At 37.7% G+C, this 27,731-nt stretch overlaps 1 protein-coding gene across 2 annotated transcripts; it reads right to left on the reverse strand.

The window, feature by feature from the left end:
* Window positions 1–17: 17 nt before the first annotated feature.
* On the reverse strand, window positions 18–27,682 carry MTRR (5-methyltetrahydrofolate-homocysteine methyltransferase reductase). 2 transcript variants are annotated; one of them, XM_079301166.1, is made up of 15 exons: window positions 27,545–27,682; window positions 26,686–26,819; window positions 19,606–19,759; window positions 16,447–16,564; window positions 15,162–15,534; window positions 12,157–12,279; window positions 10,338–10,491; window positions 9,474–9,562; window positions 7,613–7,793; window positions 6,256–6,298; window positions 5,634–5,820; window positions 3,239–3,357; window positions 2,189–2,281; window positions 1,922–2,101; window positions 18–982 (listed from the first exon to the last, which is right to left on the reverse strand). In XM_079301166.1, exons 2-15 carry the CDS (start codon window positions 26,701–26,703, stop codon window positions 838–840), a joined length of 1,977 nt encoding a protein of 658 aa, XP_079157292.1. In that variant the 5' UTR covers window positions 26,704–26,819; window positions 27,545–27,682; the 3' UTR covers window positions 18–837. The 2 variants fall into 2 exon arrangements, with proteins under 2 accessions (XP_079157292.1, XP_079157291.1); XM_079301165.1 differs by lacking the exon at window positions 27,545–27,682 and adding an exon at window positions 23,795–23,951 and having other exon boundaries at window positions 26,686–26,814.
* Between the last annotated feature and the right edge of the window lie 49 nt (window positions 27,683–27,731).

The following is a 27,731-nucleotide window of genomic DNA, read 5'->3' on the forward strand; positions in this document are numbered from 1 at the left end:
AATAATTTGCTAACTTTATTTTGCAGTGGGTGGCCATACATAAGGGCAAATATTTCAAAACACCATATTTTCTATGTCTTCAACTTAAGAAGACTAATTTAGCAATCTGAGAAAATATTTACCAAGCAATATTGCTCCATCAGCGAAATTCAACACAACTGATGTGTGCATTCATAAATTAAATCACAAACATTTCAGAGACAAGAATGAAAACAATTTCAGAAGAATTACACAGGAAGATCTAAAAAGCATTAGAATAGTGTACTGAAAGTTTTGAGACATGATGTAATGATGTGATGAATTTAAAGAAAACTTTGGAGTTGAAATTTACAGATACCTTTCTGTGCAACATCCTGGACATTCATTCCTTTTGGCAGTTACTGTCATTGTGCAAGAAGGAAAAATATAAGTAGTCTCAGGAAGTATCTAGGAAGTGTTCAAGCAAATCTTGGCAAGTCAGTAATGTATTTCATGATACACAGATCAGTGTAACTTCTTTACTCTGTAGCTTCTTTATATATATTATAGAAAAATATACATGATGTAATGTCAACATACAATTATGCTTGTACAAGTGCAGAAGTTTTTAGTTTATACAGCAACTCAATCTTAAGACGAGAAAATCAAGGCCATTATGAATCATCTGTAAAAAATACACTTCAAAGACCAGCCTGGTTTGTTGTAATTTAAAAGGTTCATATTCCTGTTGGAAAGGTCAATAGAGAAAGTTAACCTTTGTGTGATTACTGACAGAACTTTTGGCAGCAACTTTTAGTCAATAACATATTTGTAAAAGGAAGTATTTTGTACTACAAGGATATAAGAAAAGTTAAACATTTAGCTCCAAACATCCTGCAAATATCGTTTTGTTTCTCGAAGCATGGCCAGGACTTTCATTGCTTCCAATTTGTCAGCTTCCATTTCCATGCTTAAAATGTCTACTACAGCGTCACTTACATCATCAGCCATGTGCTTCTTATCTCTGAAAAATAAAAAATAGAGGAGGAAAAGCATAATAGCCTCAGAAGCAGGACAATATAGGAAGGATGCATTAAAAAAATCCCAAACAGCAATATAACTTTTATATTGTACAGCATGATCCTCAGTTTTCCTGCAGCTGAGCACTGACATTAACTAGGACTTCTCTCAATCAAACACTACATAGTTTTCAGCATGCAGTATTCATAAGTAAAAAAACCTTGCAGCCCTAGTTGAGCTATCAGAGAATAACTGGTTTCTTCAAGAAAGAATTGGACTTGCTGAATGAGTTGTGATTCTTATATCACTACATGGTTCCAATATTAAATAAAAAAACCCAAAAATTTCTACTGAACCACTCACTTATTTAATAATGCTATTTTTAATACAAATATCTTACACCTGCAGGAGAACACATTAACATTATTATGTATTCAAACAGTTCCATTTATCAACCAACTTTCTAAAAATCTTGAACCCCCAGGTACATTAGCATCCACAAACAAAACCTCTCACTGTAAAATTTATTACTATGATAAAGCTTTAGCATTCTGGAGCACCCAGACCTGGAACACAGTAGAAGACTGCTACTGTCTCACAGATGAGAAGTTTCTCATCATATCTATTCATATATCTCATTTTCTAAAGAAAAATCTATTGGCTTGAAATCTCCTATAATTTACTTGAATACTGAAAAAAAAACAAAAAAAAAAAAAAAGGAAAAGAAATAATAAGTGACTAAAACAATCAGTGGAACTGTGTGATTACAAGCAGTATTTCAATATTATAATGGAAATAAGTGGGCACAGGGATGACAGTCTAGCCATCCAGGAAGGTTCTTTCAGCACTGTATTGGTCCTTTCTTTCAGACAGCAGTAAATCTTTAGAAAGACTCAAACTTTTGCTACTCTCTTTCTGAACAGCCCATTTCCACTGTACTCACCCACATACATAGAAGCAACCTCTCTCTTTCAGCAGGACTCTGGCAACTTCCTTAGCACAAAGCCTAAGGACATCCTGCACATATTTAGGTGGGGCCACTTCTGCAGTTGAAGAGTCTCTTGAGAAACAAACCTTAAGATGAGTTAAGGTTCCATTTTCAAGAAAACATTGGAGCTCATCTCTGAAATGCAGTAAAAACCTGTTAGCAAGGGCTCAGAGATGAGCATTCCCTCATGAATACAAAGTAGATGTTAAACTGTGAACTTGCTTGAACAAATAGTCTCGATCCTGATGCCGACAACCAAAAAACAGCCACGTTTCTCCAAATTCCCAGTCTGTATGTTTCTCTCTGAGCTTTTGCCTAAAGAGACAAAAAAAATCCAATCCTGTTTTATCCAGCGCAGAATCTGAAACATCTGTAACCTAATTTAATTTAAAGTATCATTTTAAAAAAACTTCTGGATTGGCAGAAATGTGAAACGATATAGGTAAATCAAAGTCAAACTCTCATTTGATTTTCTTGACTACTCACTTTCAGACCAGCTCAAGTTCAATCAACTTCAATTTATTTTTTTTTCTTGGCCACAGTTTCATATTGGAATACTCAAGACTGACACATCCAAACATCTCAAAAAATAATCCTGACTGCTGAATAAGGACATCACTACCTTTTATTCTTCATTGGAAGCTAAGTAAAACCACCTGAGAAAACTCAGCAGTTTTAGAAGGCTTTCCATTGATCTGTAAATACCTGCTAGATATTATTTAGCTGCTGGATTTGGAGAGGGAAAATAAGAGATCCACCTTCCCCCACACACAAACTCCCAAACACCAAGACTACTGCTGAGTTGAAGGTTCAGGTGCCAAGCTCCTTATCTTAAAACATCAAAATTAAACCACACAGAAATAAGAGAATATGAGAGAAAACTTGACATTCAGCATGCCTTTTCATATATATGCCCCTTCTCAAGGAGTGGATTTTGAATAACAAACTTAAGCCAATCAACACTTTATAAAAACTATCATCCTCTTACAGGACTTCTACCAGAAATATAAACAGATAAGGATTTAATTTTTTATTACTCTTTCTGCAATTCACCCAATTTCTCATGTATCTACTATGAATAGTAAATACAGTCAGATAAAAATGTCAGTTTCACTACTTCGAAAAAGACATAAATACACAAGCAAAGTTTGTTAAAAATTATTAAGACTGCTTATAAGGAAAAAAAATTAACTGTATTTATACTCAAATCCTCAGCGTGTATTTCTCCTCAACATAAAAAGGCTGCTCTCCAGGCAACAACTTGGTACATACCTATGTTGTAGGAAACCAATGAATGGTGCAATTCCTGTTCCTGGACCAACCATAATGAATGGCACAGATGGGTCCACAGGTAAGTGGAAAGCGTTGTTTGGACGAGGAAAAATAGAGATCTAAAATTAAATTAGATAAAATATAATTGAAGGGTATTCTTAAGCACCATGACATTTTTAGAACCTTCAGGATATTTACACAGCATATATGCTCACACACCCTTCCAAATCCTGAGCTTCAGAGTTCATTTTTAATGCCACACAGACATTTAGAATAAAAATCTCACAGAAGTCTCTGGAGGAAAAAAAAAAACAAAAACAAAAAACTACAAAATCACACCATATTTACAAACCTGCTAATCCATCTGGAGGAAATCTGGGATAAACCACACAGACATGAGTTTCTAAACATGAAAATTGATTGCATCACAAATTTGGGGAATACTATTACAGAATGCACAGAAAGTTTGTTGCTGGCATTTGAGGGGAAGTAAAGCTAGTTTATGGCTATTAAAGGCAACTCAACCCTTTTTTACACTGTGGGAGGTCAGGATTTGTTTACTCCTACTGGTAAGGAGACTGCTTTCTTCATTTTCATAAAAGTTTGATATGATTTCCAGAAGTGCATATGGGTGAGGGGAGGCAGGTAACAGCTCAAAGATCTTGGAAAATGTTTTATATAATCACAGTGATAAACAGTAACTCTAATTTTCATATCTGTGTCAGAAAGGAAGTTATATTTTCATACCTATCTCTGGGACATGGCCAACAATCTATAGAAAACAAGGGATTACTATTTTTAATTCTAAAAGATTATTCAAGACTCAACATCAGTCATAGCAGAGCTTCATCCATTAAAGTCATAAGCAAATATTCAATTTATTTTGCACATTAATTATGAAAGGTTTTGATTTTACTTCCAAGTTTAATGAAGGAGAAAGGCACTAGACCAAGTTATTTAAATTTTGTTGTGTAAATCTGAATGGTTTAGCACTACCAATCTTTTTATACTTTAATTCATTACAGACATAACAATGTTATATATATATGTTGTAATGTTAAAGAACATTATTTTCTTAGTTTCATGTTGTTAAAAAATAGAATAATTCTTGCTGATGGGGAACAATACTTATATATATCTACACTTCACACTACCCTTGAGTTAGGAGGCTATTTACCCTATTAATGACTCCAAACTGGTCATTCTTTCAAAACAGACTGAAAATGGTAAACACATTTATACTGTAAAGTGTATTAAATTAATCTAATACATTTTTGCATAAGATCACACTCATCTATTTTGCATTGTTGTTCCATGTATTTCTGCAATCTATGTGCATTGCTGCACGTTTATCTATGCTGAATTCTAGCTTGTGCAGTAGATGGAAATAATTCTAAACTGTATCCAGTCTCATTTTGTAATAATATTTATTTTTTCTTTTTAGCCACCTCTTTGTTTTGTTTGATCTTTCATTAATTTCAAATCAATTATATTTTAAATAAAGAGCAGATGTGAACACTGGAATAAGATATATGATGCACACATTAATCTTTGCATTAGTTTTTAAAAATGAAGGTAACTTGGTATTTTTTCCCATTTTGTCTGACTGACACCTTGAATTACTGGCACAGTTTTCTTTCAACCTAATTCTATTCTTGTTTCCATTATTCATAATCAAATATAGATTAGGCTGCCAGCAGTTTTTTTGAGAAAAGATATGTATATCACACATATCAATTACATAGTAGAATTCCAATTTTGAAATAATTAGTTTAGACCTAGTGACTTTGAGATTGATTAATTATGAAGAATCTCTACCACAAAATGAAATTAGGGGGAAAAAAAACCCAGAAAGTACCTTCTCGCAGTAATATCAACTGTGCCAAACAATCACTGATACACATCAGAAAAAAGCACAGATAACTGTCCTCTGTGTCATATTCAATAACTTGGCCTTTGCAGACTCTGGAAGACCTGACAAGAAGTGTGAGGTTTACAGTTTCTCCCCTATTACCTGCCACTGTTTTCTAAAAATGACCAAGTGCCTCTCTCTTGTGATGCAAACAGTCGTAGCCATTAAATTACACAGTGGTAGTTTAGTCCACAAAAGCATCCTCCTAGATACACTTAGGACTACAGAGGCGTGGAAAACAACTCTGGCTTTTCAGCAATGGAAACTTTCAAAACTTAGGTATGCACAGGTAAGTAAAATTTAACTTCAGTGTTTAGGAATGAAGTTCTGGGCATGTTATACAGAAGTAGAGTAGAACTGCAAAATTAAGGTGTATGCTGCCAAAAAACCTGCACTATATCACAGCAGTGAATGAAGAAATGAGCAGTTGTTTTAAACATGCATAAATTTAACAGTTAATGACTTTAGATCTAATATTCATACCTTTTCAATTAAAGGCCTTTCTCCTTTTGTATCCAGAGAGTTTTCACTGGGGTGTAGTAGAGGTGCAACTAGCTCAGCAAGCCACCCTGTACATACTCCTCTCCGTGGGACAGGTCTAGAGGGACTGGCAGGGAACTCCACAACATTAAATACGAAGCACAGCCTTCCTAGCTGGTATAAGTTTGAACTGCAAAGACAAAAAAATTAAAAAAACAACCCAAAACCTGAGAGACAGCTGTACAATCTTGCAGCAGGTCTGCTTGCAGCCCAAACCACTTCAACTGAATCAAGATTCAAAATGTTCAGCTAACTGCATAGTATTTATATTTAGTTAGAAATTGTCTTAAGGCTGGACTCAGAGGCCAGTGTCTACAGAAGGGAATCCAAATTCCTATCAAATTCCTGTGTATGTGAACTTGTTCTTGAGAGCTTTACCAAAGCCTTGTCACACACTCAAAACTATATTCTTTGAAATAGTAAAAAAATGTTTTTTGCAATAGAGTCCCAACAACATTTTCCCTTTTACTCCTCTTTCTTCCTCAGATTACAACATACACAAACACATATAAGAAAAACCTCATACATAAAAAAATAAGAAGATACAATTTGAATATTTCATTACCTTGACACTGAGTAGAATCTGGCTTGTAATTTAGGAAGATGTTCTGAAGAACAGACAAAAAAAGGTATCATTAATTTGATTCACCCCAATGAAGATACCGTATAATGAGTGTTTACACTACAACAGATTACAAGGTATTTTAATTTAACTGTATTTTTATTCTAGTAACTTCAATGTTTGTGGTTCAGAAACAAGCAATTAAGACCTGCACTCTGTTTGGAATGGGTTTTAAAATTTGTGAAACACCAATTAGAGAACCTATAGAATGAGACCATAACAGTTAATTTATGGGGTTCTTGGTCAAGCAGAATTGACTATAAGCTGTACAGAAGAAGTGCCAGTAGGCAGCAGATGAGGTGAAGCTCGGAATTTAATTTTCCCCACCTTTCCTTTATGAGCTCAAAAGGTCTCACAATAGAGATTGCTTGATTGAAAGTTTTCTAAATATAATGTCCTAGAAGCAGATGTGACAGCTCAGTTTCAAACCACTGATTACCTATGCAAAGTTTTGAAATTTCAGCTGAAAAAACAAAACACAGGAGTTCATGGGGCATTATTTGAACAACCAACCCTCTACATATATCACACACACACATTTATATCTCCAGATGTATGTACATAAGCAGAACTACCCTTTTTTGCCAGTACATGCCCACCCTGACATATTTAAAGGTGCTCTGCTATATATGAGTTCCTTGGCAGAGTTAAGAAAAAGAAGAGCAGTGAAATCGCCTAAACAAGACACTAAACCCACTCAGCAATTTTGGGTAAGGGTAGACAAGGCGACTGCAAGAACAGAGGAAAAAATTTCTTTGACGCATATTATGAGTCATATAATTTGGATTTCAATTTGAAAAATAACTGCTAGCAATTTCAGTATTAGACATGGTTAGAGTTGTAGTCTCATCTTTCAGTATTTTATATCAGGAACCCAGTGTGTTAGATATAACAAATACAAATATACTGGGAAAACTATTCTGTTTTAACAGGTAAAAGACCATATAGTCAGAGAAATTAGAAGTTGTAAAAATATATAATTTTTAATTGTAAGCAATTGATGAACTGATTCATAAAGACCCTAATCCTGCCAGTACCTCATGCTTACTTTCTATGTACAGGAATAATCCAGAGTCAAAGCACTGGTACGAACCTAAGTGTTTACAGAAAGAAAGTCAAAGACTACAAACTGTAGAACAGAGCTTTGCTCCCCAACAAGAATTTCATCTTGATTACTATAGAAATGATAACATTCCTAAAGCAGTTAACTGAACAGTTACACCCCTTTCTTGGGAAATTGAAATTTAGCCTGATGCATTTTCAGAAACCAAATCTAATTAAATTTAAATCAGTCTTTTACCAATTAACAGGCTAAGTGAAGGCTTGCAGCTTGGAAAAGCATGAAGTAAATCCAGGAGGCAAACATTAGAATCTCTAATAAATTGAGAGTAATCAGAGGCTCCTTGTCTGCTGCAAAGCTCTTGAAGCCTCCGTTTTTCTCCCACATCACTGGTACATTCTACAAGAGCTCGCAAAAATGCCTGTAGGGAAGAAAGGAAAGAGCGAAGGGTAAAAAAAACTTGTCCATTTGGGAAAATGGTCACAAAAGTGGGAAAAACTTGGGTTGCCTGGGGACAGGAATTAGGTTAATGGACAATATACTTTATTTCTCTTTTTTTTTTTTTTTTATTGCTCTTCTAATGTCTGCAACAAGCTAGCATGTCATAAAATCCTACTAAGCCTGAGTAAGGAAGAGACAAAAAAAGGCACAAGCTAATCCCCCCAAAATTCCAGATTTTTGAAAGGTGTTCTTATTACCCCTATTTACACTTTAGTTAGGCAGCTCCATAACACAATTCAAGACAAAACACCATTTGCTAAGTTACAGAAGCCAGGAAACTAATCACAAAAATCTTAGAAGAGGTATGACTATAAATACAGTATGGTATTAAATGAGTCATGTTAATGTTGTTGTGCTGTTTTATTCTATACTTTATGCCTACATACTGGTAGTGTAAACTTTTCTTAAAGGAAAGTTAAATTGAGCACTGTAAGATAAAGTGAAGATTGGATGTAAATACGTACAAGTTTTTTTTCAATAAGGGAAGATGGAAATAGACACAGCGCATAAAAGTAAAAAGATAGAACACCAAATGCAATCAGATGACACATTCTACACAAAGGAATACTTGGAAAATAATGTGTGCTCAACCATAGAGATTCCAGACAATAGTTTTGAGTGTGGAGTTATATAAAGCACATTTTAGGTTGAAGACTTAATACAGCAGGCAGGTTATAAAAACTGGCTTCAGTGATACTCCCCAGCCAGTACTCTCTGCCTACTCTTATTGCTGAGACAAATTTTCAAAATCATTAAATGCAGTTTTGAAAACATTGAAATAACAGGAGAATTCTCTTCTGCTGAAAAATCCACTAAATGGAGTAAAAATGTCCTCCCAAAAACTGATCTCCCTCGGAGACCTGATCACACAATCATCTAACTTCATATTTCATATCAAGCTATCTTTAAAATATGTTTTGACAATACCAGAAATACAGATGTATTTTCAGTTAGAAGCTTTGAATTTTTTACATCCACAAAATGAAAGGAAAATAATGTATACATGTTGTGAGAACAAATACTATAAAAGTCTTTCTTTGAATTCTGCTAGATTACTGAAATGTTAAAGAAAAGCTTTAAAATGTCACAGTTTTCACACAATATTGTGAGTTGGAACGGGCCCACAAGGACCATCAACTCCAGCTCTTAAGTGAATAGCCCACAGAGGGTTACTAGCACCATGCTCTGACCAACCAAGCTGATGCAAAGGATACTGTGGTATATTTGCATACAGCAATAAGCATCTTTTTAGCAACAGAACTTGACAGATGTGGCTCCCTCTGATTAAAAGACTGTTTACTTTAAAATGACTATGGGGCTAGGTTCAGTCAGCCTTCCCAGTTATCTGGCACCAAGTTATCTAACACTTTTCTACTTACTTCGCTACTCATGAATCAAGATACCGAGAGCAGGAATGTCTGCCAGATAAACTACCAGAAGTGACATTTCTCAGAGTAAAGTACAAACAGAAGCATAACAACTGACAATCCTTATTCACCAAGAGATACCAGAACTACACACAAAACAAGGACAGATCTCTAAGAGACTACATAATATAAAATGACTAATTTCTCTTTAGAAGAAAAAACACATAAAATACCTTTTTGGGTATTGCTCTTATTTCCAGACACCAGGTTAAAATGAATTTGAGAGTGCTTCTTTCAGGGATGTGCTGTGGACGAGATGCTCCTAGTTCAGTAAGGGGAAACAAAAACAGAGTAAAATGTGTATCTCTTAAGATATGGAAGTGGCGTCACACATCTCACACTTAATGGACAAATTGTGCAGCCCTTAATACAGGGAATCTCACAGTGAGAACTGATTTAGCTCTAAACCAGAACAACAAAGAGCTCTACACCATCCTGTGGAAATAAAGGCACAATTCAGCAGCACCATTAAGACATGAACTGCAATGTAAGAATGGAGTAATTCACACAGGTCCGGCTGGCAGTACACAGGCACACTCTGAACCTGCAGCTACTCCTTCTGAAGGATGGCATCAGAAGACTCAGCAGAACACATCCATAGACCTACAGGTCCATTAAAAGGCACCTTGCAACTGCATGAAGGTTTGTTCTTGAGGAGAGCAGCCCTCTTAGCCTGTAAAACAGATTGGCATGCAGTGCTGTGCAAAGAGATTTTACTTTCAAGTGGGGTATTGTAAGGTTATGTGATTAAAGCCTTATCTCCATAAACATGAAGGAACACAGAGTAAGAATGAGATGAATGTATGCCAATGACAGGTTGCAGTTCCCAGTCAAGAGCTCATCTACAGTAAAAGCAGCACCACCATTCTTCTGCATCCTCTTTTTTAACATATCACTGTGACTTCCAACATGCCTGCATGGAAACATAATAATATGTGTTCCCATACTGAAGGTACAAATATTCAAAACTATGCACACCAACTCCTACACCAGCACAGAAAGGAGCATTGGTCCATGACCAGTGCATCAAGTCATACCTTTCTTTTTAGTGCCCTGCTTAATTTTTACACAAATGAAGTCATCTCCTTTTTCAGAAAGTCCCAAAAGGTGAAGAAGCTCTTCCACTTCACTGATGTTGTTGGGACATATTACACAGAAGGCATCTCCAGGTTGGTACTCAAAGGCTGTATCCTGTTTTAAAACATGAAACATTTCTATTAAATCTTACTACAAACCAAGGCATTCCCATTCCTGACAACAACCTTCCTACTACTGCGCTCACATTAAGTCAAATATTCTTTTACTCTGAACTAACACTTTGCTGTTTTGAGCACATCAGAAACAAAGTAGTCATGTTTTCCTTACAGGCTTAACCTTACTAATTAGAAAAAGTCCTTCCTTATCTAGTTTAAATATTTGGACATTCTTCTATGAGAACTGCTGAGCAGCCCAAACAGAAGGAAAATAAATATGTATTAAGAGGTTGTGTTATATAATCAGCCCAGATCATTAATTACTGATGTTCTACATTTTCTGGTTTGAGAAGAGCAGAGAAATTAAGTCCTCATAATTAATGCAACTTTTTACAGAGATACATCATCACTAAAATAAAATATGCTGGTTAAACTATTTGATTAATTGTGACACAAATTACCAGAATCGCTTTCATTTTTTGGAGGAAAAAAAGAAAAACAACCAGACAAGAGCACAGTGAAAATTCAAATCTTAAGACCTAGATCCTACTTAGCTGCCTGAGATTTTTGTGTGAAACTGCTGAAACTGTTGTGTGCAACTCAAGCTTCTGCCTGTTAAAGGAACATGCAGATTTATACTTGCATCATTTCCCTTATGCATCAGATGTGACCTGCATACACAGACTGACAAGAATGTTAGGTGAAAAAGGCAAGAAAATGTTTACATTTTCAGTGGGTGCTGATGACAGAATGCATATATACATACAAGTACATACCAAAAAATCATGTCTCTCAAAGAATCAGTTGCTCAAAACTTTATTGAATCTATTTATAACTGAGATTTAAATATGTCTCATGTATATTGAGACAGAATAGGTAGGCTAAGAGAGTCCAACAGAAGGCACTGCCAAAAATCACAATATCCCAAAAGTAATATTCTATCCATTTGAGAAAATACTCAAACGCAATATCCTTTCCTTTTCAAGATTTCTTATAAAGTAATATTGAGCACTCTCTGCCTGCCTTTCATCTTTAAATCAGTATACAAAATATAATCTTCACTGAATAAACTAAACCAGTTTTTTAACTGAGGGTAACCGAGGTTGACAATTTGAGTAGCATGTAAACTAGGCACAGCAAATGAATGTCAAAGGCAGAAACAGGGCTCAAGAGCTAACAATTCCTACCACTTGATACTATTAATGAAATTACTGCATGTGTAGATTACTCACCATAATGAACAGTCACAATTCACTATACAGTTTCTGAATATACTTCAGGTTGTACACTTATAAATGAAAGATTATTAATTTTCAATATTTCTGGACTGCCTTTCTCCACTGCAAATTCCCTTCATAAAGGTATTTCAATCAATCAGTATTTCAATCAATATCAAAATTTCAATCAATAGCCATGGAAAAACAAAGAAATTAACTTGACACTTTGTTCATTTTGACTTCCACAGAGTCCTATTTTTCAGCAAATAAATCAAACTTTACATTTACGAAATGGATCAGCGTAAGCCGACATCCTATTGAACAGACAATTATTCTTCTTTTTAAACGGCCAAATAAATAATTTTCCCCCTCAGTTATAATACATAACACACGTGTTTTTCACCTTTTATTTCAACACACTAAAGAAAAAGCCATCACCAACTTACTGCAATATCAAGCTCTAAGAGCAATGCAGTCTTTACAGCATCTCCCCTAGTGAGCTGAACGGCTTTTGTAACTGGCACTTCAAAGGTTGTTCCCTCTGAGATAAGTGAAGACAGATGCGGATTCTGAAAAAGACAGCACAGAAACTTACACTAAAAATGCAAATCAGCTTTATGACATCTTACTATGACATACAGAAATTGGTATTGGTACAGGTTGTTTTTGAAACAAGCTCAGAAAACAACTCAAAAAAAAGAAGGAAAAACATGAATCTTCAATACACATAGAGCGTTTTGCTCTTTTTAACAAATCACATCTAAGCAATAACTGGCATATATTCAATTACAAAAAGTCAGTAGGCTTGAACAGTCTAATGGGCCTATGTTATTATCAAATGCAGCGAGCTGTTTCATTTTTCAAGAACTGCCTTGAAAATAGCCAATTAGAGAATGGCATTTATGTTAAACCCCAGAAAACTCCTGCCTAATTAAAGGATTATTTGGTGTATAGAAAGGACATAAGAAGTAAGAAAAGAAGTTACATCACTGCAGGTTTACAGCTTAAGGTTTTGAGGTCCATTTGGGGTCTACTATTACAGGCAATTTATAAAAGGAGTTTTAAATTAGAATAATGAGCAAAATCCACTCTAAAAGACGGAAACATGTTCTAAGACAACATTTCTACACAGGCAAAAATGTGTCCCAAATATGACAAATGGGCACCAAGACTAATTCCAGATCACATATGTCAAAGGCTGTCACTTGAAGATCAGACTACAGACTACGCCCCTCACTTCTCCTTCACTATAGCCAGCAAGTTTTATTTGAGATCCATGCAGACAAAAATAAAAAGAGGCAAGAGGGATATCAAATGCATATAACATTACTCTGGTCAAATGTAAAGGAATCATCCTACCAATAGGAGACCATTCATCTGAAGATTTTCTACTTAAAAAAAGGAGACAAGAGAGTTACTTGAAACCAACAGCTGAAAGTTTCTTTGTTCTCTTAAGATTTTGACATGGTGATTAATGGCTTGGGCCATGTCAATTCATCGTGCATCAGCTGGACTGTTGTAATTGTCTACATTTCTATTCCCTCCAAGTCAAATTCAAGGTATAATGAAATCAAGATTTAAGCTAAATTGTATTATCTTACACTTCCCACAAATGCATTAGACCTTTGCTGCTCTGCTATTAGTATGCAGTAGCTTGTTAATTCAACTCTGAGACTCAACAGCCCAAGACAAGATCATTTAAGTGACTGGAGAGATCATGTACCAGGCCTTCTTTAAATGGCAGGGAGTCTCTGGAAATATCCAAACCCCAACTTGATGCATTTCAAAACACACCAACTTCAGCTGTGCTTGGCAAAAAATATCCACAGATGCTGCTGCAATGTGAGATGCCAAAAAAGGACATGAATTGTGTGATACCTGCAAAACCAAACATGACCCTACATAGAATCTACTTGTTGACAAGATCTAGCCAACTATGTCAATAATAGTTCCAAAGGAAAAACCCACAAACATGCATTTCATATTTTCCAGGGTTCAAGGCAACCTCCCTGTTTTACACCTGAAATCTGGAGTATAATCTTTCATCTGTCACTGAGGTCCGGATCAGCAAATTCAGCTTTCTCCATTTGCTGTTCAAAAGCAAAATTAACTTTGTTTTTCTACATACAGAAAAGTTAAGGCATCAGTATTAGAACCTGATGAATTACTTCAGGGATCAGTCTGAATATATGCTGAATTTAAGAAAATGGGCTCTTTTAAGGGCTGTAGAAGCATATTCAACCCAACAATTACTCTTTAATAGAAGAGTACCTCTAAGTCATAAACCTTCAAGAATTTAATTTGGATTATTAAATTCAACAACCTGAGAAAAACCAACAATACAAGGTTTAAAAGAAAAGCAAAATTATCCAGTGTTTAAATCCATACACACTTCCCTAACTATATCAGCTAGACTAAGTGATTCTCTCAGCATTTCCATTAATAGTCTCAACAGAAAGAGTGTCAGAGTCCAGAGGATACTAAAGGGCTTTCATGATCATGAGCCACACCAGAAGACTGAGCCCAGAAACCCCACCTCAGCTCAGTACTGGTTCTTTAGCCCTGGCCTCAGCTACAGTGCAGCAGTACTGGTCAGCAGCTCAACCATAACCACGCCCAAGACTTGACACAGATCTTGTTGATCCAGGCCTGGATCTTGAGACCAGCTTCTTGGCTTGGGCCAAGATTCCCACAAACCTGCCTGATGATCTGCACTTCTGGCTGATCCTGGTTGCCACCTCCTGGTTTGCATTGCTTGGGTAGTGGGTAGTAATGCTGGCTGTGCTACCACACTCAGCTCCTGGCTGTCATTTAAAGAGCAGCCAGACCTCACTATTTCGTGTATGGATAACTGAAAATCTGCCCTCTGCAGGCAACCAGAAAAGTTTGTGTTACTCTTGCCAACTGGAGATGATTTCCAGCTCATGCCAGTTCTTCTCTTAGCCCAGCATGTCTTTGTTCAATGTGGCTTCAACATGAAAAGCACACACACGTGGCTTTTGATCTACAGTTCATCTTCCATTTCCCACAGTAAAATAATGACCATTTTTTCACAATGACAAGTTTCTCCGTTACTAAGTGTGCAGCAAGATTTTGAGCAATTTTATAGCCTCTTACACATTCTGAAAGTACTAAAAATTTGAACAGAAACTTTATTGTACTCCTCACTACAGCAAGACATTTTCACTGTTGTAAGCCCAGGAGGATTTGAATTCTTGCCTTCCTGACAGTACAATATCAACTTATTTAGCTGAATTATATCTTGACATAAGTGGTGGCACCTACATTCAATATAAATGGATTTTTTTACTTAAAATTCAAAAGCCTCCTGCATTTGGGGACATCTCTCTTTTATGTAAGCATTCACTTGCTCTTTTGAGCCTTTGTAGGAGTATACACTCATACTCCTACAACACCTAGAGGCTTCCATCACTCAAAGGAAAGTCCTTACCTCACCCTGGCTGCCCTGAAACTCCACCTCTATATACTCTGGTGGCAGAGAAGGAATATTAAGAGCAGACTCAGAGACAGGAGGGACAGAATGAACGAGTGAAGGTTTGGTGTCTTTAGCTGGAGCCACAAGATCGATGTCATCCAGTTTCTGTGACAGAATATCAGAATTCCTTGCTCCCTCATCTTCCAGCTTCAAGTTCTGTACTTCAGAGCTTAACTTGAGTTCATGCACAGCATGTGGAGCTGTAGAGAGAGAGCTGGAAACAGGATCGACAGTATTGTTCATGCCTTCTTTCTCTTCCTGCAGTTGTAGTGCTTCCTTGAGGGCAAGCCAAAGTCCATCAATCCAAGGATCAACCACTAATTCCAAACTGGTAATGGAGGGGAAAAAAAAAAAAAAGAAATGTATGAATAAATTATGGGGACTTTCTGGACTGTTAACTTACAAATAATGAAAGACCACAAGAGCAAAAACACTGTTCACTTTCCATTTATAATAAATATCTGCAGCTGTTACCAAGATTACTTCTTTGTAAAAAAAAAAAAAAAAAAATTTAGTTGTTATCACTATGTAAATTTACAGAGTCTAAAATGTATAACAGCCTTGCTCTTCTTTCAGTTTCTCATTTTTATTTTCATTTGTTGAACTTTATGACAGAAAGTTGAAGGAATGGCAGCAGAATATGCAACTTTTCATTGTGCAACAGCAACATCAATAGCTTACACTAATGGCCCATTTTTATTATTTCAGAAGACAAGAGATAAGTTTTATGGTTATGACAATGTTTGTGTTCAACTGCCTTGCATGATCATGCAAGCAGCAGTTCAAAATAACTAAGCCAAGACTGCAGCCTACTGGCCAGAAAGAACAGCAGAACAGGAAGCTGTTTTCTTACACAATTCCTCTACAGCAAAGAGAGAAATCTTCTTACCTAATTACTCTAAAGTGATCCCCTGCCCATTCCCAAGAGAGAAAAAAGAAAAAAAAAACAAGAAAAAAAAACCCTACTTTTTCAAACCCCTCTACTTACTCTGACTTCATTTTTCAAACTGCTAAATACTATTTTTCCAGGCATTACAAATGTTTCCTCACACTTTAAAAACTGACTTTTACTTAATGGCAATTGAGACTGAAAAGGCATACTGTGCTCAGGCAGAACTTGTTTCTATGAGTGCAAAGCATCCAGCTTCAATGGACTTCAAAAAGTTCAGAAAATTTAGCCAAATGCCTATGCAAATATTGCATCATGAAGAAATAAAATCCAAAGCCATTCAGCTCTTACCCTACACAGTCATCTGCTAATCCTGTGTCATAGAAGTGCTGGGCACCAAGTTCTTGAAGTCGTCGGTCTACTGTCCGTCCACCATTACAAAAGAACATGTACTCTGAATCTCCCAGGCCTAGCAAATTCAAGGGAAGAGGAATTGTGTCAATCAGGCAGCCTATGGGGCTACACAAAGCCAGGACAGACTTTCCTTGCAGGCAAACAGAAGAATCATATATGTTGGAGCAGGTCTGAAAGGGAGCACCAGGGTGATTAGAGGGATGGAGCATCTCTCCTAGAAGTAAAGGCTGAGATAATTAGATTTGTTCCACCTTGAAAAGAAAAGGCTTTGGAGTGACCTAATTGTGGCCCAGTTTCTGAAGGGAGCCTACAAGAAAGACACAGAGCATCTTTACAAGGACATGTGGTGACAGGGCACAGAAGAATGTCTTCAAACTGAGAGTAGGTTTAGATTTCATGTTAGAAAAAAAATTTTTACTGTGATGTGGTGAGGCACTGGTACAGGTTGCCCAAAGATGTTGCTGATGGTCCAACCCTGGCAGTGCTCAAGGTCACATTGGGTGGGACTTTGAGCAACCTGCTCTAATGGAAGGTGTCCCTGCCCATGGCAAGGGGCTAGAACTGGATAATCTTAAAGGCCCCATCCAACAAAGGCCTTCTATGGTTCTATGATAAATATAATTATATATCTATATATACTTAAACACTTGCATATGTCAGTGTATTATTCAGATACTACATTGAAATATACATAAGTGTATATGAGTTTCAAACAAAACTGTGCTTGTCCCAAAGCAGTTCCTCATTCCCAAATGCAAGATAGAAAAAATACTCTGAAAACACATTGCTTTCAATATTTCACATTTCAGAAGAATACTGCTTTACTTTGAGGCTTTTAAAAAATACAAAATTCCTTCAACAGGAAAAATGTAAGGAACTGAAATAATTAAAAAGAGTAAAACTGACAAACCATGTGTGAATTACCAAAAGAAATTATCTTTCAGGATTAAGTTGTTAATAATGCCAGCAACATGAGAGAGTATTAAAAGAAATTAAAAAATATTAAAAGCTTGGTGGGCGGGGAGGGGGGGAGGATCAAAAACAGCAGTGATTTTAAACAAGAAGAAAGCTGAAAAATCTGCATGAGGGTTTACAGTCTAGCAACTTCCTCTGCAGGAATCAAAGATTTCTTTGTAGATTTTGTCTTACCTGCACTGGGTTTTCTGCTCCTTAATTGCTGTGGAGCTGTTTTAGATAAGATCTCTTTGTTAGCAGCTGAACAGTCAGTGCACTCAGGAAGTATGTCCATGTAAGATCCAAGATTTTAAGAGGTCAACCAAATCACTGACCCACCCCACAGAAAAGATCAATCATCCTTTAGAGGTGCTTGCCCAACAATCCTAAAGACCACTGGTTTTAGGTCCATCTTCACACATTCTCTAAGTAATCTACACCACTGGTTCACTATCACTATCAGAATCTTCCAGAGCCTGAGCCTTTCTTGTGTGCAATTTCAAACCACTAGGCCTTCAATATTTCCACTTCTGCTGTTTTTGTCTGGCCTAGTGTTAGTTTTCCTGATCACAGCTAGTATGGCCTGTATTTTGGATTTGTGCTGGAAACAGTGCTGGTAGGGTCTCGCCTGGTCTCCTCTCCAGTGAGGAGGGTGGGGGTGCACAAGTGGACACAGCTGGGACAGATGACCCTAGCAGAATGACCAAAGGAACATCCCATGCCACATGGCATCATGCTCAGCACATAAACTGGGCAAAGAAGTGGGAAGGGGAGGACATATGCAGTGATGGCATTTATTTGCCCAAATCACTCTTGTGTGTGATGGAGCTCTGCTTTGCTGGAGATAGCTGAAACACCTGCCTGCCCATGAGGAAGGGTGAATGAATTCCTTGCTTTGCTGTAATTGTGTTCATGGCTTTTGCTCTCCCTATTAAACTGTCATTATCTCAACCCATCAGTGTAATCATTTTTACCCTTCCTAGTCTCTCCTCCATCCCCTGAGGGAGAGGCTGGGGAAGTGAGAGAGCAACCAGCTGGGGCTTGGTTTCTGTTAAACCATGATGCCACCAAATAATGGAGCATTCCTCTCTCCTTATAAAACCTTCTTTTGTTTTTTGTTTTTCCCTTTTAAGAGGACTTCTGCTTTCTCTCAAGTACCATACTTGGAGCAAACATTTCATTGGACCAGTTTAGATGGATACCACAAATGTATTTTAAGACTGATAACTTGATAAACTTTAATCAGTAATTTAGACACCATAATAATTTCTGCCATAATAAAATTCAGGGTTAATACACTACTTATCTTTGCACAGACACATATGCATGCAGCCAGCTATGAAGAACCTGACCATTTCACAAACTGTAATGTGTAACTAGACAATAGCATAACAGCTTAACAGCTTCTTAAAAAGCTACATGATTAGGATGGATATAGTTCAGACTTCCACATTACATCAGGTAGAAATTTCCTTCTAATGGGGCTCTTCCTTATTAGAAACTTAGAAGTTTCCTCACCCACATCTATCAACTTAAACTTGTCAGGTAAAAATAACCTAGGTTTAAATAGACATTTCTGGAGTTTGTTTATAAATGAAATTTGAGAACTGAACAAACTAACCTTAACTATCAGCTCAAGACATATCATGCTTTTTGTTAAATCTGTATTTTGCTTATCCATCTTTAAGCTGAAGGTAAATTCATTCTCTTGATTAGTACAACATTCAAAACTAAAGTATTATTGCAAATTTAAAGGGATGGGAAGATTTAAGGTTTCTACCTTTCCCTCTGTAGAGAAAATGACCAATGACTCACACAGTCAAGTAAACTAATCTAGTTTATAATCTCTGTAGAGACTTGACACAAAATTTAAACTTCAAACAGTTATAGATAGCTTATATCATAGGGGTTTTATGCAAAGAAAATTAAGCCATAAAAATTACATGGTAGCTTACATTCAGATAATTTTTGTGATATTTTTTCTTTATTGCTCATAGAGGACATTATATAAAACTGCTGTTTATAAAAACAAATGTTTTATAAGCACTTAAAAAAGCCCAGACCACCTATACAGAAATTACAAAAAAAAATAGTTATTCACTGACAGACAAGTTCTGAAATAATATCAAAATACTAAGTTACCTAGCAATCCATACTGAAGATGTGCAAAATGGTCAGGAGGCAAGGTCTTGTCTTGAATTTTCTTTACAAACTTGCGGGCAGTGTCTGGTGGGTCTCCTGTCCCAGTGGTGGAAATAACAATAACTACAGGATCCTTTTCTGTTTCCAGGTTATACTACAAGCAATAGAACAAGTTAAGTTACAAGGTGCAATTTGATACAGAATTGTGGCCTTAGATACTCTATCTCCCACCTTTCTTCTTCTCAAGGGTATACCGAAAACCATTTAATCTCAATTTTTCCTATATTAAGCCACAGAAGGTCTTTCAAGTAATTACAAGTGATTTTGGGGATTCAATTTATGATCATAGTTGGGAGTTTTCAAGACTAGATTTGATAAAGCCCTGAAGAATCTGTTCTGACCTCAACTGACCTTTTCTGCAAGATGCCTCGAAGCCTCTTGCAACCTGAAATATCCTATGACCCCATATACAGATGTCCAAGGGCAGCCTTTTGAGCAGGCTAATACATACATTAAGAGTATTTCACAACTGCACTCAGCTTAAATACACAGTTCTTACAGTATTTTGTCAAGTGAAAAAGTATTTTTGTATATATGATCACAATCTCACAACCATAATCCTTGTGATTTCACACAGGCAAGTGGAATGTGGCCATAAAAACTGTAGGGATCATTTCTAAGTTCCATTAAGTATCATTTGATCCTGTCTGGTGACTTCTATGTTACAGAATCACAGTATCACAGAATTAATTTGGTTAGAAAAGACCTTGAGATCATCACACCCAAAAAAACCCCAGTGCTTTTGGAGGAACTGAAGTAGCTCTAAAGAGTGATAATCAGACACCGTGCTCTACAATCTGATTAATTTTGGCCCATTCACCCTGCCCCAATTCACTCGTCTCTCCTTTGCTAATACTGGTCTCCCACATTTCCCAGAGTTTCATGGGGGCTACTCCCATTACACAGGTTGACAAGAGCTGCCTGAAGTAGGGACTGTGTGTCAGTTCCATAAATTCAGATCTCATGCAACCAAGTAAAAAGCACTCAGAATCTTTGACTACCCCATCTGTGGCAGGCAGCAGCACTGTGCCAGTGTGCTGTCAGTCAGGTCACCTGCACAAATCGCTCTTGCAGCACCCCTCTGGCCTATGGGTAGTGACCTCAGTGAAACACAGCTGCAGTGTTTGGGAGTGACCCCTGGAGACCACCTAATCCCACCCCATGCCCCAAGTGCGACTAACAGGCAGCGCTGCACTCAGTCAGCTACAACTGGCTGAATTCTGAAAACTTCTATGGGCAGAGATCTTCCTTTTCTGGGCAGCTTCTTCCATGCAGAACTTGTCCACTAGTGTCAAATATGAGTTTATCAGGCAGCGCCCAATGAATTTGGCCTCCCGTTGTCCAGTTTGGCTCACACAGGCTGCTATTAGATCACTCCTTAGCCTCCTTTTTTGCCACAATATGCAACCTAAACTCCTTCTCCTGTAGGTTGCAATTTAAATCATCTCCCAGCATTGCAAATTTAATAAAAATAATAGGATTATGAGAAAATGAAAAGAAAGATTGCAAGAGGTGCTGCATTTCACTCACAGCAGTTTCAAGGCTGCAATTCAAAACTCCAGATTTTGAGGAGCTATGTTCTAAACACCTCCCTCAATAAATCACTTAAACTTTATCTCCTTGTCAAGCCATGTAAAAAATTACCTGACACCTACAACCCAATAAGGCTGGGAATACATAGAAACAGACTAAAGGGGCTTTGCTGTTGGCAGTGTTTCCAAATCTTTCCTGAAGAAGCTAAAAGCAGTTGCTTGGTACACTTAAATTACTACATGTCTTGCCTCTGACACTGGCAAGAGAAGCCTACAGCAGAGTCCTGGAGAAGCACAAGTGAACAGAGTAAATATGCAACGATATTCCCTGGGCACTTTTCCAGACCGCAATGACTTGTGGTCCAGAACTTTCCAAACATAGTTTTTGTCTTTTACAAGTTCAGGCAAACTCCAAGTACTTACAAAAATCCTGAGACTTTCAAAACTGAACTCTAAGTTGTACCAAAAAAAAAGGGCTTTAAGGGTCCTGTTGCAATAAGGACTCAGATTTTCAAAACTTCTACAGCTGACTTGATAAGTTCAGACCCACAGCTTCTGCAGTGCATTGCCACAGGTGACTACTGCATTTACAAAGAAAAGTAAATTCTTGAAGTGAAGAAAGTAAGGGTCTACTGGCATCACATGAGAATACACACTAAAATGAGCTCCATTAAAAACACAAGAAAGATACAAGCTTAGGAAGTATGAGTGGTGTTTTAGAACAGAGGTATGATTAGTGCACTAAATTCTTGCTTACTCTACTGCAAACTTAGACACCTTTTGAAAACCAAACATTTGATGACACAAGTTCTGCAATAATTTGCATCAATTACTGTGAGGTCTGCTACATAACCAGACCAGCAAGAACCTAACACTACACAGTTTTTTACTCTACCTTCCACTTCTTCCTATATCCTTTGTGTTTCAGGCTTGTCTCATTCTTTCTCAAATGTTCTCCTCAGCTGAGGACAGCAATGCTACACAAGAGCAGTGAGCAGCCTGCTCAAACTGTGCATGGTTGCTCAAAGAGGATCCAGAATAATGCATATCACAACAAATGTACTTATTCAGACAACTTATCCAAGGCTGACTACACACACAGTGACCCAAGATGATCTCTATTTAGCCTGCCATTTTTTACCACTCCTACCTCACTTCCACTTCATTTCAGTCTTCATAAAACATAATCACTGTGACCAACCAAAAATTTATGACCTTATCTCACCCTTGAGGCTGTAGGTGAGAGACACTACTTGGAAATGCCAGTGTTCCTGAGACCTGAGCAGTATTTGACCATTCAGTTTTGAATGGCAAGGAGATCACACTACTATTACTGGCCCTGTAACCACCTACTCCATCCACAGACTTTCACAAGGTCTGGAAATACCCAAAAGCTACATAAAGACAGACTTTCTAACTGACAAATAGGGAAAAACCAGAAGCTTATATACATGTGATAAAATTTACAAAGCTGCAGAAATTACTTTTTTCCTCAATGACCAATTCTTAGATTCTCAATTCATAATTAATTTGCAGCTCTGAATTGTCTTGCCACATTTGGCAAAATACATTTATTTAAGTGGCAGGTCAATAACAGGGCTAGAAACGTTCTGACTATCACCTTTCTGAAACTAATCTCCAAACCTCTCAAATGCAGAAGAAATTAAATGCAAGAATATAAAGAAGAATCTTCACATTCTCTGCTGGCTGTACAAAAGTCTCTTTCTAACACTCAGCTACATACTTACTGCACATTATTCAAAATGTCTCACATTTTCAAGTGCATGAAAATGAACTTTCAGATGTTATTTTCTTCTCATCTCATATGAAATGCCAGGCTATCAAGTTTTGGTTGTTTGTTTTTTATATGTTTCTGTTTGAGGGCATACAGTTGAGAGTACTTTGTGAAGGAAATTACAGTCCATGATGCTTTTAATTATAGAAATAAGTTTTCACATTCTTACTCTTGGCTAACAGCATGTAATAAAAAGCCACTTACTTGTTCCAGCTAAGCTTTTTATTTTGTTCTAGAACATAACTTGCAGTGGGAATTGAAATGAGCACATATGCTAAGCAACACAAGAAGACCCACAAAAGCTCCAGGTCTTGCTGGAGCCCACAGTCAGGTGAACACAAAACACCAATGCAACGAAAGAATTAGAACAAAAAAAAAAAACCAAACCAAACAAACAAAGAATAAATGAACAAACAAAACAACCAAACCAAAACCAAACAAACAAATAAAGAAAAAAGCATCATTTCTAGTAACAGCAGACCTGACCTGTAAATAAAAAAATTATTCACTACTGCATGCATAAAAAGTTTTCAAAAAGTCACTGAATCATTGTTAGAAGAGAGAATTAATTTACAGCTCTAATAAGTAAAATCACAAGATTTATCTTCAGAAGGCTCTTAAGCAACTGTGAGTCTTGGTTGAAATCACTGATTCACAAAGAACAGAAATTTGATACTACATGGTGGTCTTTAGGTGGGTGTATCTGCTAGTCCTCGTGATTATCAAGAGCCACCACTCTAGGATGTGAAGAAGAATTCAATTCTTCAATACACATTTTCCAAAATAGCATGGAGTATCTCACCTTATCCATTTCACTTATACAGTGTATATCAGCTTCAAATCCATGGGCACCTGCTTGCTGACATATTTCCTCAGCTATGGCTTTTGCCTGCCCCTTTTGTGTTGCATAGAGGAGCAAAAACCTCCTTTTTGACTCACAGCACATTTTTTTAGAGACACTGCAGAGGAAAAAAAGAATTAAAGAAGTAAATTTCTTGTAAGCAGAACAGCAAGATTTTACTTTGCTTATGAGATAAAAAAGAGATAGCAGCATTGGTGTTTAGCTTGGAAATGAGGCATCTACTCTGAAGTGAAGCCATTTCTCAAAAGCAAGCTTTGTAAACCAGGTTGCAAAGGATGTGTGTTGCTGGTCCTATTTGCTGTACTGACCTTTTGCTGCAGTAATGTTACAGTATCTCAGATATCAAGAATCTAGATTGTAAACAATGCAACATGAAACATTTTAACATTAAAATATATACTATTTTATTATTATATATTCCATTTCAAGTTAGCGACTGCTTTGCTCTCTTTTCTGAGATGTCTTTGAAAACTGGTGAAGTTAAACCACAATGTCTGAGGAAAAAAGTTTGCATACTCAGTTTCTTCTTTTTTGAAATTATATTTTTTTGCTGCAATGACTTCACACTTTGTTGTCCACTATGTATTCTGGAGCACAAACACTGACTTTAACTTCATATTTCAAAAAGGAGCTCCTTACACAAGTGCAACCTGACCCTGAGGTTAGCTCAGTTTGTCCGAACAAGGTGCTGGTTTTGATTCCCATATTGGCCATTCACTTTGGAGGAGTTGGACTTGATGGTACTTCTGGGTCCCTTCCAATGTAGACTATTCTGTGATTCTGTGAACTGAAGAATTGACTCTTTGGGGCTTTTTTCTCCTAAAAGTAAGAAATAATCTTAGAGAAATCTGCTGTAGTGTCTCCAAGTCCCCTGCAAGCAGCAGGATGAATGAGATGCATATTCTTACCCATTCACCTGTCCTATGAAAATTTGAATGCAAGAAGTTTAATTCTGTTATTGTGACAAAGATAACACCACAGATGCAACTTCAGGCAGCAGTAAATAAGAGAGAGAACCAGAATGACTTTAGAGTGGGCAAATTAATTTTCTATCAATATTTTGTCATTGCTAAGGAGGTGCAGTAGAACTCAAATACGTAGAATTAGTACTGAGAAATTTTCACTTCCCAATCTGAGGTACCTCTCCCATGCCTGGGCCCAGTTTGCTGTACTTCACTTACTGCTTCCACAAAGTTTCAACTACAGAAAGCATTCAGTGTCCTAGCCAGACACACCGAGTTATGGAAACCTGTGGCTACATAATCTGAGATGTCTCATTTTCTCCCAAGGAAAAATAAACATAGTTCAATTGTATAAGAATATTGTAGTCCATTGATATAATACTGCAGAAGGCTTTTCCTAGAGAAATTTTTTTAAAAGCATAATGAAAAGTAGCAGAACTAAGAGACCGGTTCGTAAGAATGCCTGTATCATTCATGAATTAAATGAAAAATGTAATTACTAGAACATGAGGTTTTCATTGTGTTTCCTTCTACTGTGTTTTCCATTTCAGTTTTCATTTTAAATCAATTACATGTATTATCTAAAATTACTAGTAATTACCTTGACAATTACCTTTAAATAAATTCATTTACATAACTGTTTTCATGTGCATGTATGTACAGAAGGTGCAAACAACAAAACAATCCTCAAAATGATTTTTCACCTTCCTTTTCTAAAAGAGAGAAATGAGCTAATTATGATGATTCCTATAAAATAATGTAAATACAGTTTAAATACCCTCAGAACCCTGTAGTAATACAAATTCACCCTGGTCATGTGATGTGTTTTCATCTAACTCTCTTGTCAGCAGGTGGCATCACCCAACCACAAATGGATAAAAACAAAAATCACACAGTGGTGCTTCATTACTGCACTGTTTCTCATACCTCAGAAAGGGAGAAAATCAGTTTTCCACTAAAATCACACCATAGCACAGAAAAGCTATACAAGAAAAGCTAAGGAGTAAGCTGCCAATATTACAGCCCAGGCATTACCAATAAAAGTCTGTTAGAACAAGAGTCAGCTTGGGAAGCTGTTAATGTTTGAGAAGCACAAAAGTTTGCAACAGTAGGGGGAATTGAAAGGGCAACAGAAGGAACAGCAGACAGGACATGGTCTGACATGGTCAGATGTTGCCCTAACAGTGTTATGACATCTGTATAGGTCAGGCAGAGCAGCCAGGATTCCTGTAGGACATTGTGAGCTTTCTATTCCAGCTAATATAGCAACTATATAGGGTGCAAAAAGCAGCCACACACATTTTTTTGGTACATACATGTGAACTTGGAGAGAGATTTTTTACACTGGTGAATGGACCAGTAGATTGCATAGAGACACAAACATCTGGAGCAACCACACCTCCCACAGACAGCATGTGGAAAACACAGACAGAAGAACCAATGATGCTGGAGATGCACATGCAGTTCTCCTGAGACAGGGCACTGCGTGGGTATGCAACAGTGTGAATCAATCCTTGTGGCAATGGGACAGAACACAATTAGACAATTTCTTGGAATTAGATACAGAAAGCTGTGTAAATATTTGTGGCATTTATTAACATTTTCCAGGTGCCTGGTATTGTATCTGTTGCACTGTTGCTATTGATGTTAAATATATCATTCAATAAACCGACTAGTTGATTTAATTGAAAGTTAATTATGTCAATAATAGACCAATAAATTCCTTAGATCATTATTTGATCTAAATTGCTCAAGTTGAAGAGTTTCACCCTTGCACTCCCACAGCTTCTCTGTCATCAGCCATAAGATTTTTGTACACAGACTGCTAAGTGATGCCTGCTCAAAGAGGGAAAAATCAGCCATGCCTACCTGCAGATGAGAAACCATAAACCAGGAACACACTTGCTCTCAGACGAGCATGCTGCCCACACTGCTCTTGCTTTGCTGCTCTATATGCTCTTCAAAGATGCTACGCCGCTGCCACTTATGTGATACAAGTTCAACTGGAATAAACAGAAATGGGAAAAATGTAATTCTTTTAAGTGTATCTTGAGCTTTCTGAAGAGTTACTGTAACTTTCATAGTACTACCACACCAGCAGCCTTTAACGTGTTGTGGTGCTGGTAGACACTCATCAAAAAACAATGTTTAAACTGGGAAAGCAATCTGCGATATGCTGGAGCAAACATGAAACTAAGGACGAAATTCCCGATTCCAGCTGATCTGATCCAATAGGTGGAACAGTCCACAGAAGATGGGCAGGGAGCGCAGCGGCTCCCTAAGGAGCAGCGTAGGAGCCGCGCAGGAACCCGCTGATCCGCACGCGCTGCCCCGGCAGCGCCGCAGCCGCAGGCAAGGCCGGACCGCGCCCGCCACGGCCCTGCCCTGGCAAACATCAACTGCGCGGCCACGGGCCGGTGAAAGAACCACGAAACTTCAGTGGTAACTGTGTCACCAGGGATGGATAAACTCCTGTCATCCTCATTCAACCTGAACTGCACAGACAGAGGAGTTTCACCCTTCTGAGACTTAGACGAACGTCTTCTTTCTGCCACCAACCAGAAGAGCTCCACACGCTCCTCTGTGGCTTTAACCCAGGCTGTGGGACCGTGCCTTGAGCCAGGAAGCCATTCCCAAGACACTTTTTCAACAGCTTGCGGCTTGCTCAGAAGCATGCCAGCGCCAAGACAAATATAAAAGCGGAACACAAACCCACCGCCCCGCGCACCTGCTCCGCCCGGCCCCGGCGTCCCCCCAGAGCAGGGAACGGGAGTACTTGCGCGGGAGGTCGCGGCGCACACGGGCACGAATCCCAGTTCCGAAGCAAAGCAGCAGCGCCAGCCCTGCTCCGCGACTGCCCGGGCCGGGCCGGGCGGAGGCAGCGGCAGAGCGGGGAGGAGGCTGGGCTGGGCTGG

This window comes from Erithacus rubecula (genome assembly GCF_903797595.1).
Source record: "Erithacus rubecula genome assembly, chromosome: 3".
Classification (NCBI taxonomy): domain Eukaryota; kingdom Metazoa; phylum Chordata; class Aves; order Passeriformes; family Muscicapidae; genus Erithacus; species Erithacus rubecula.

Bases quoted from the DNA above. Each gene is read 5' to 3' on its own strand.
- MTRR (XM_079301165.1), bottom strand. From the start codon at position 23,938: ATGTGCTGTGAGTCAAAAAGGAGGTTTTTGCTCCTCTATGCAACACAA. The intron at 10,492-12,156 runs GTAAGTTGGTGA...GTTTTAAAACAG, and splicing joins TCTTAGAGCTTGATATTGCA to GATACAGCCTTTGAGTACCA. The intron at 7,794-9,473 runs GTATTTTATGTG...TCTTCCCTACAG, and splicing joins TAAGAGCAATACCCAAAAAG to GCATTTTTGCGAGCTCTTGT.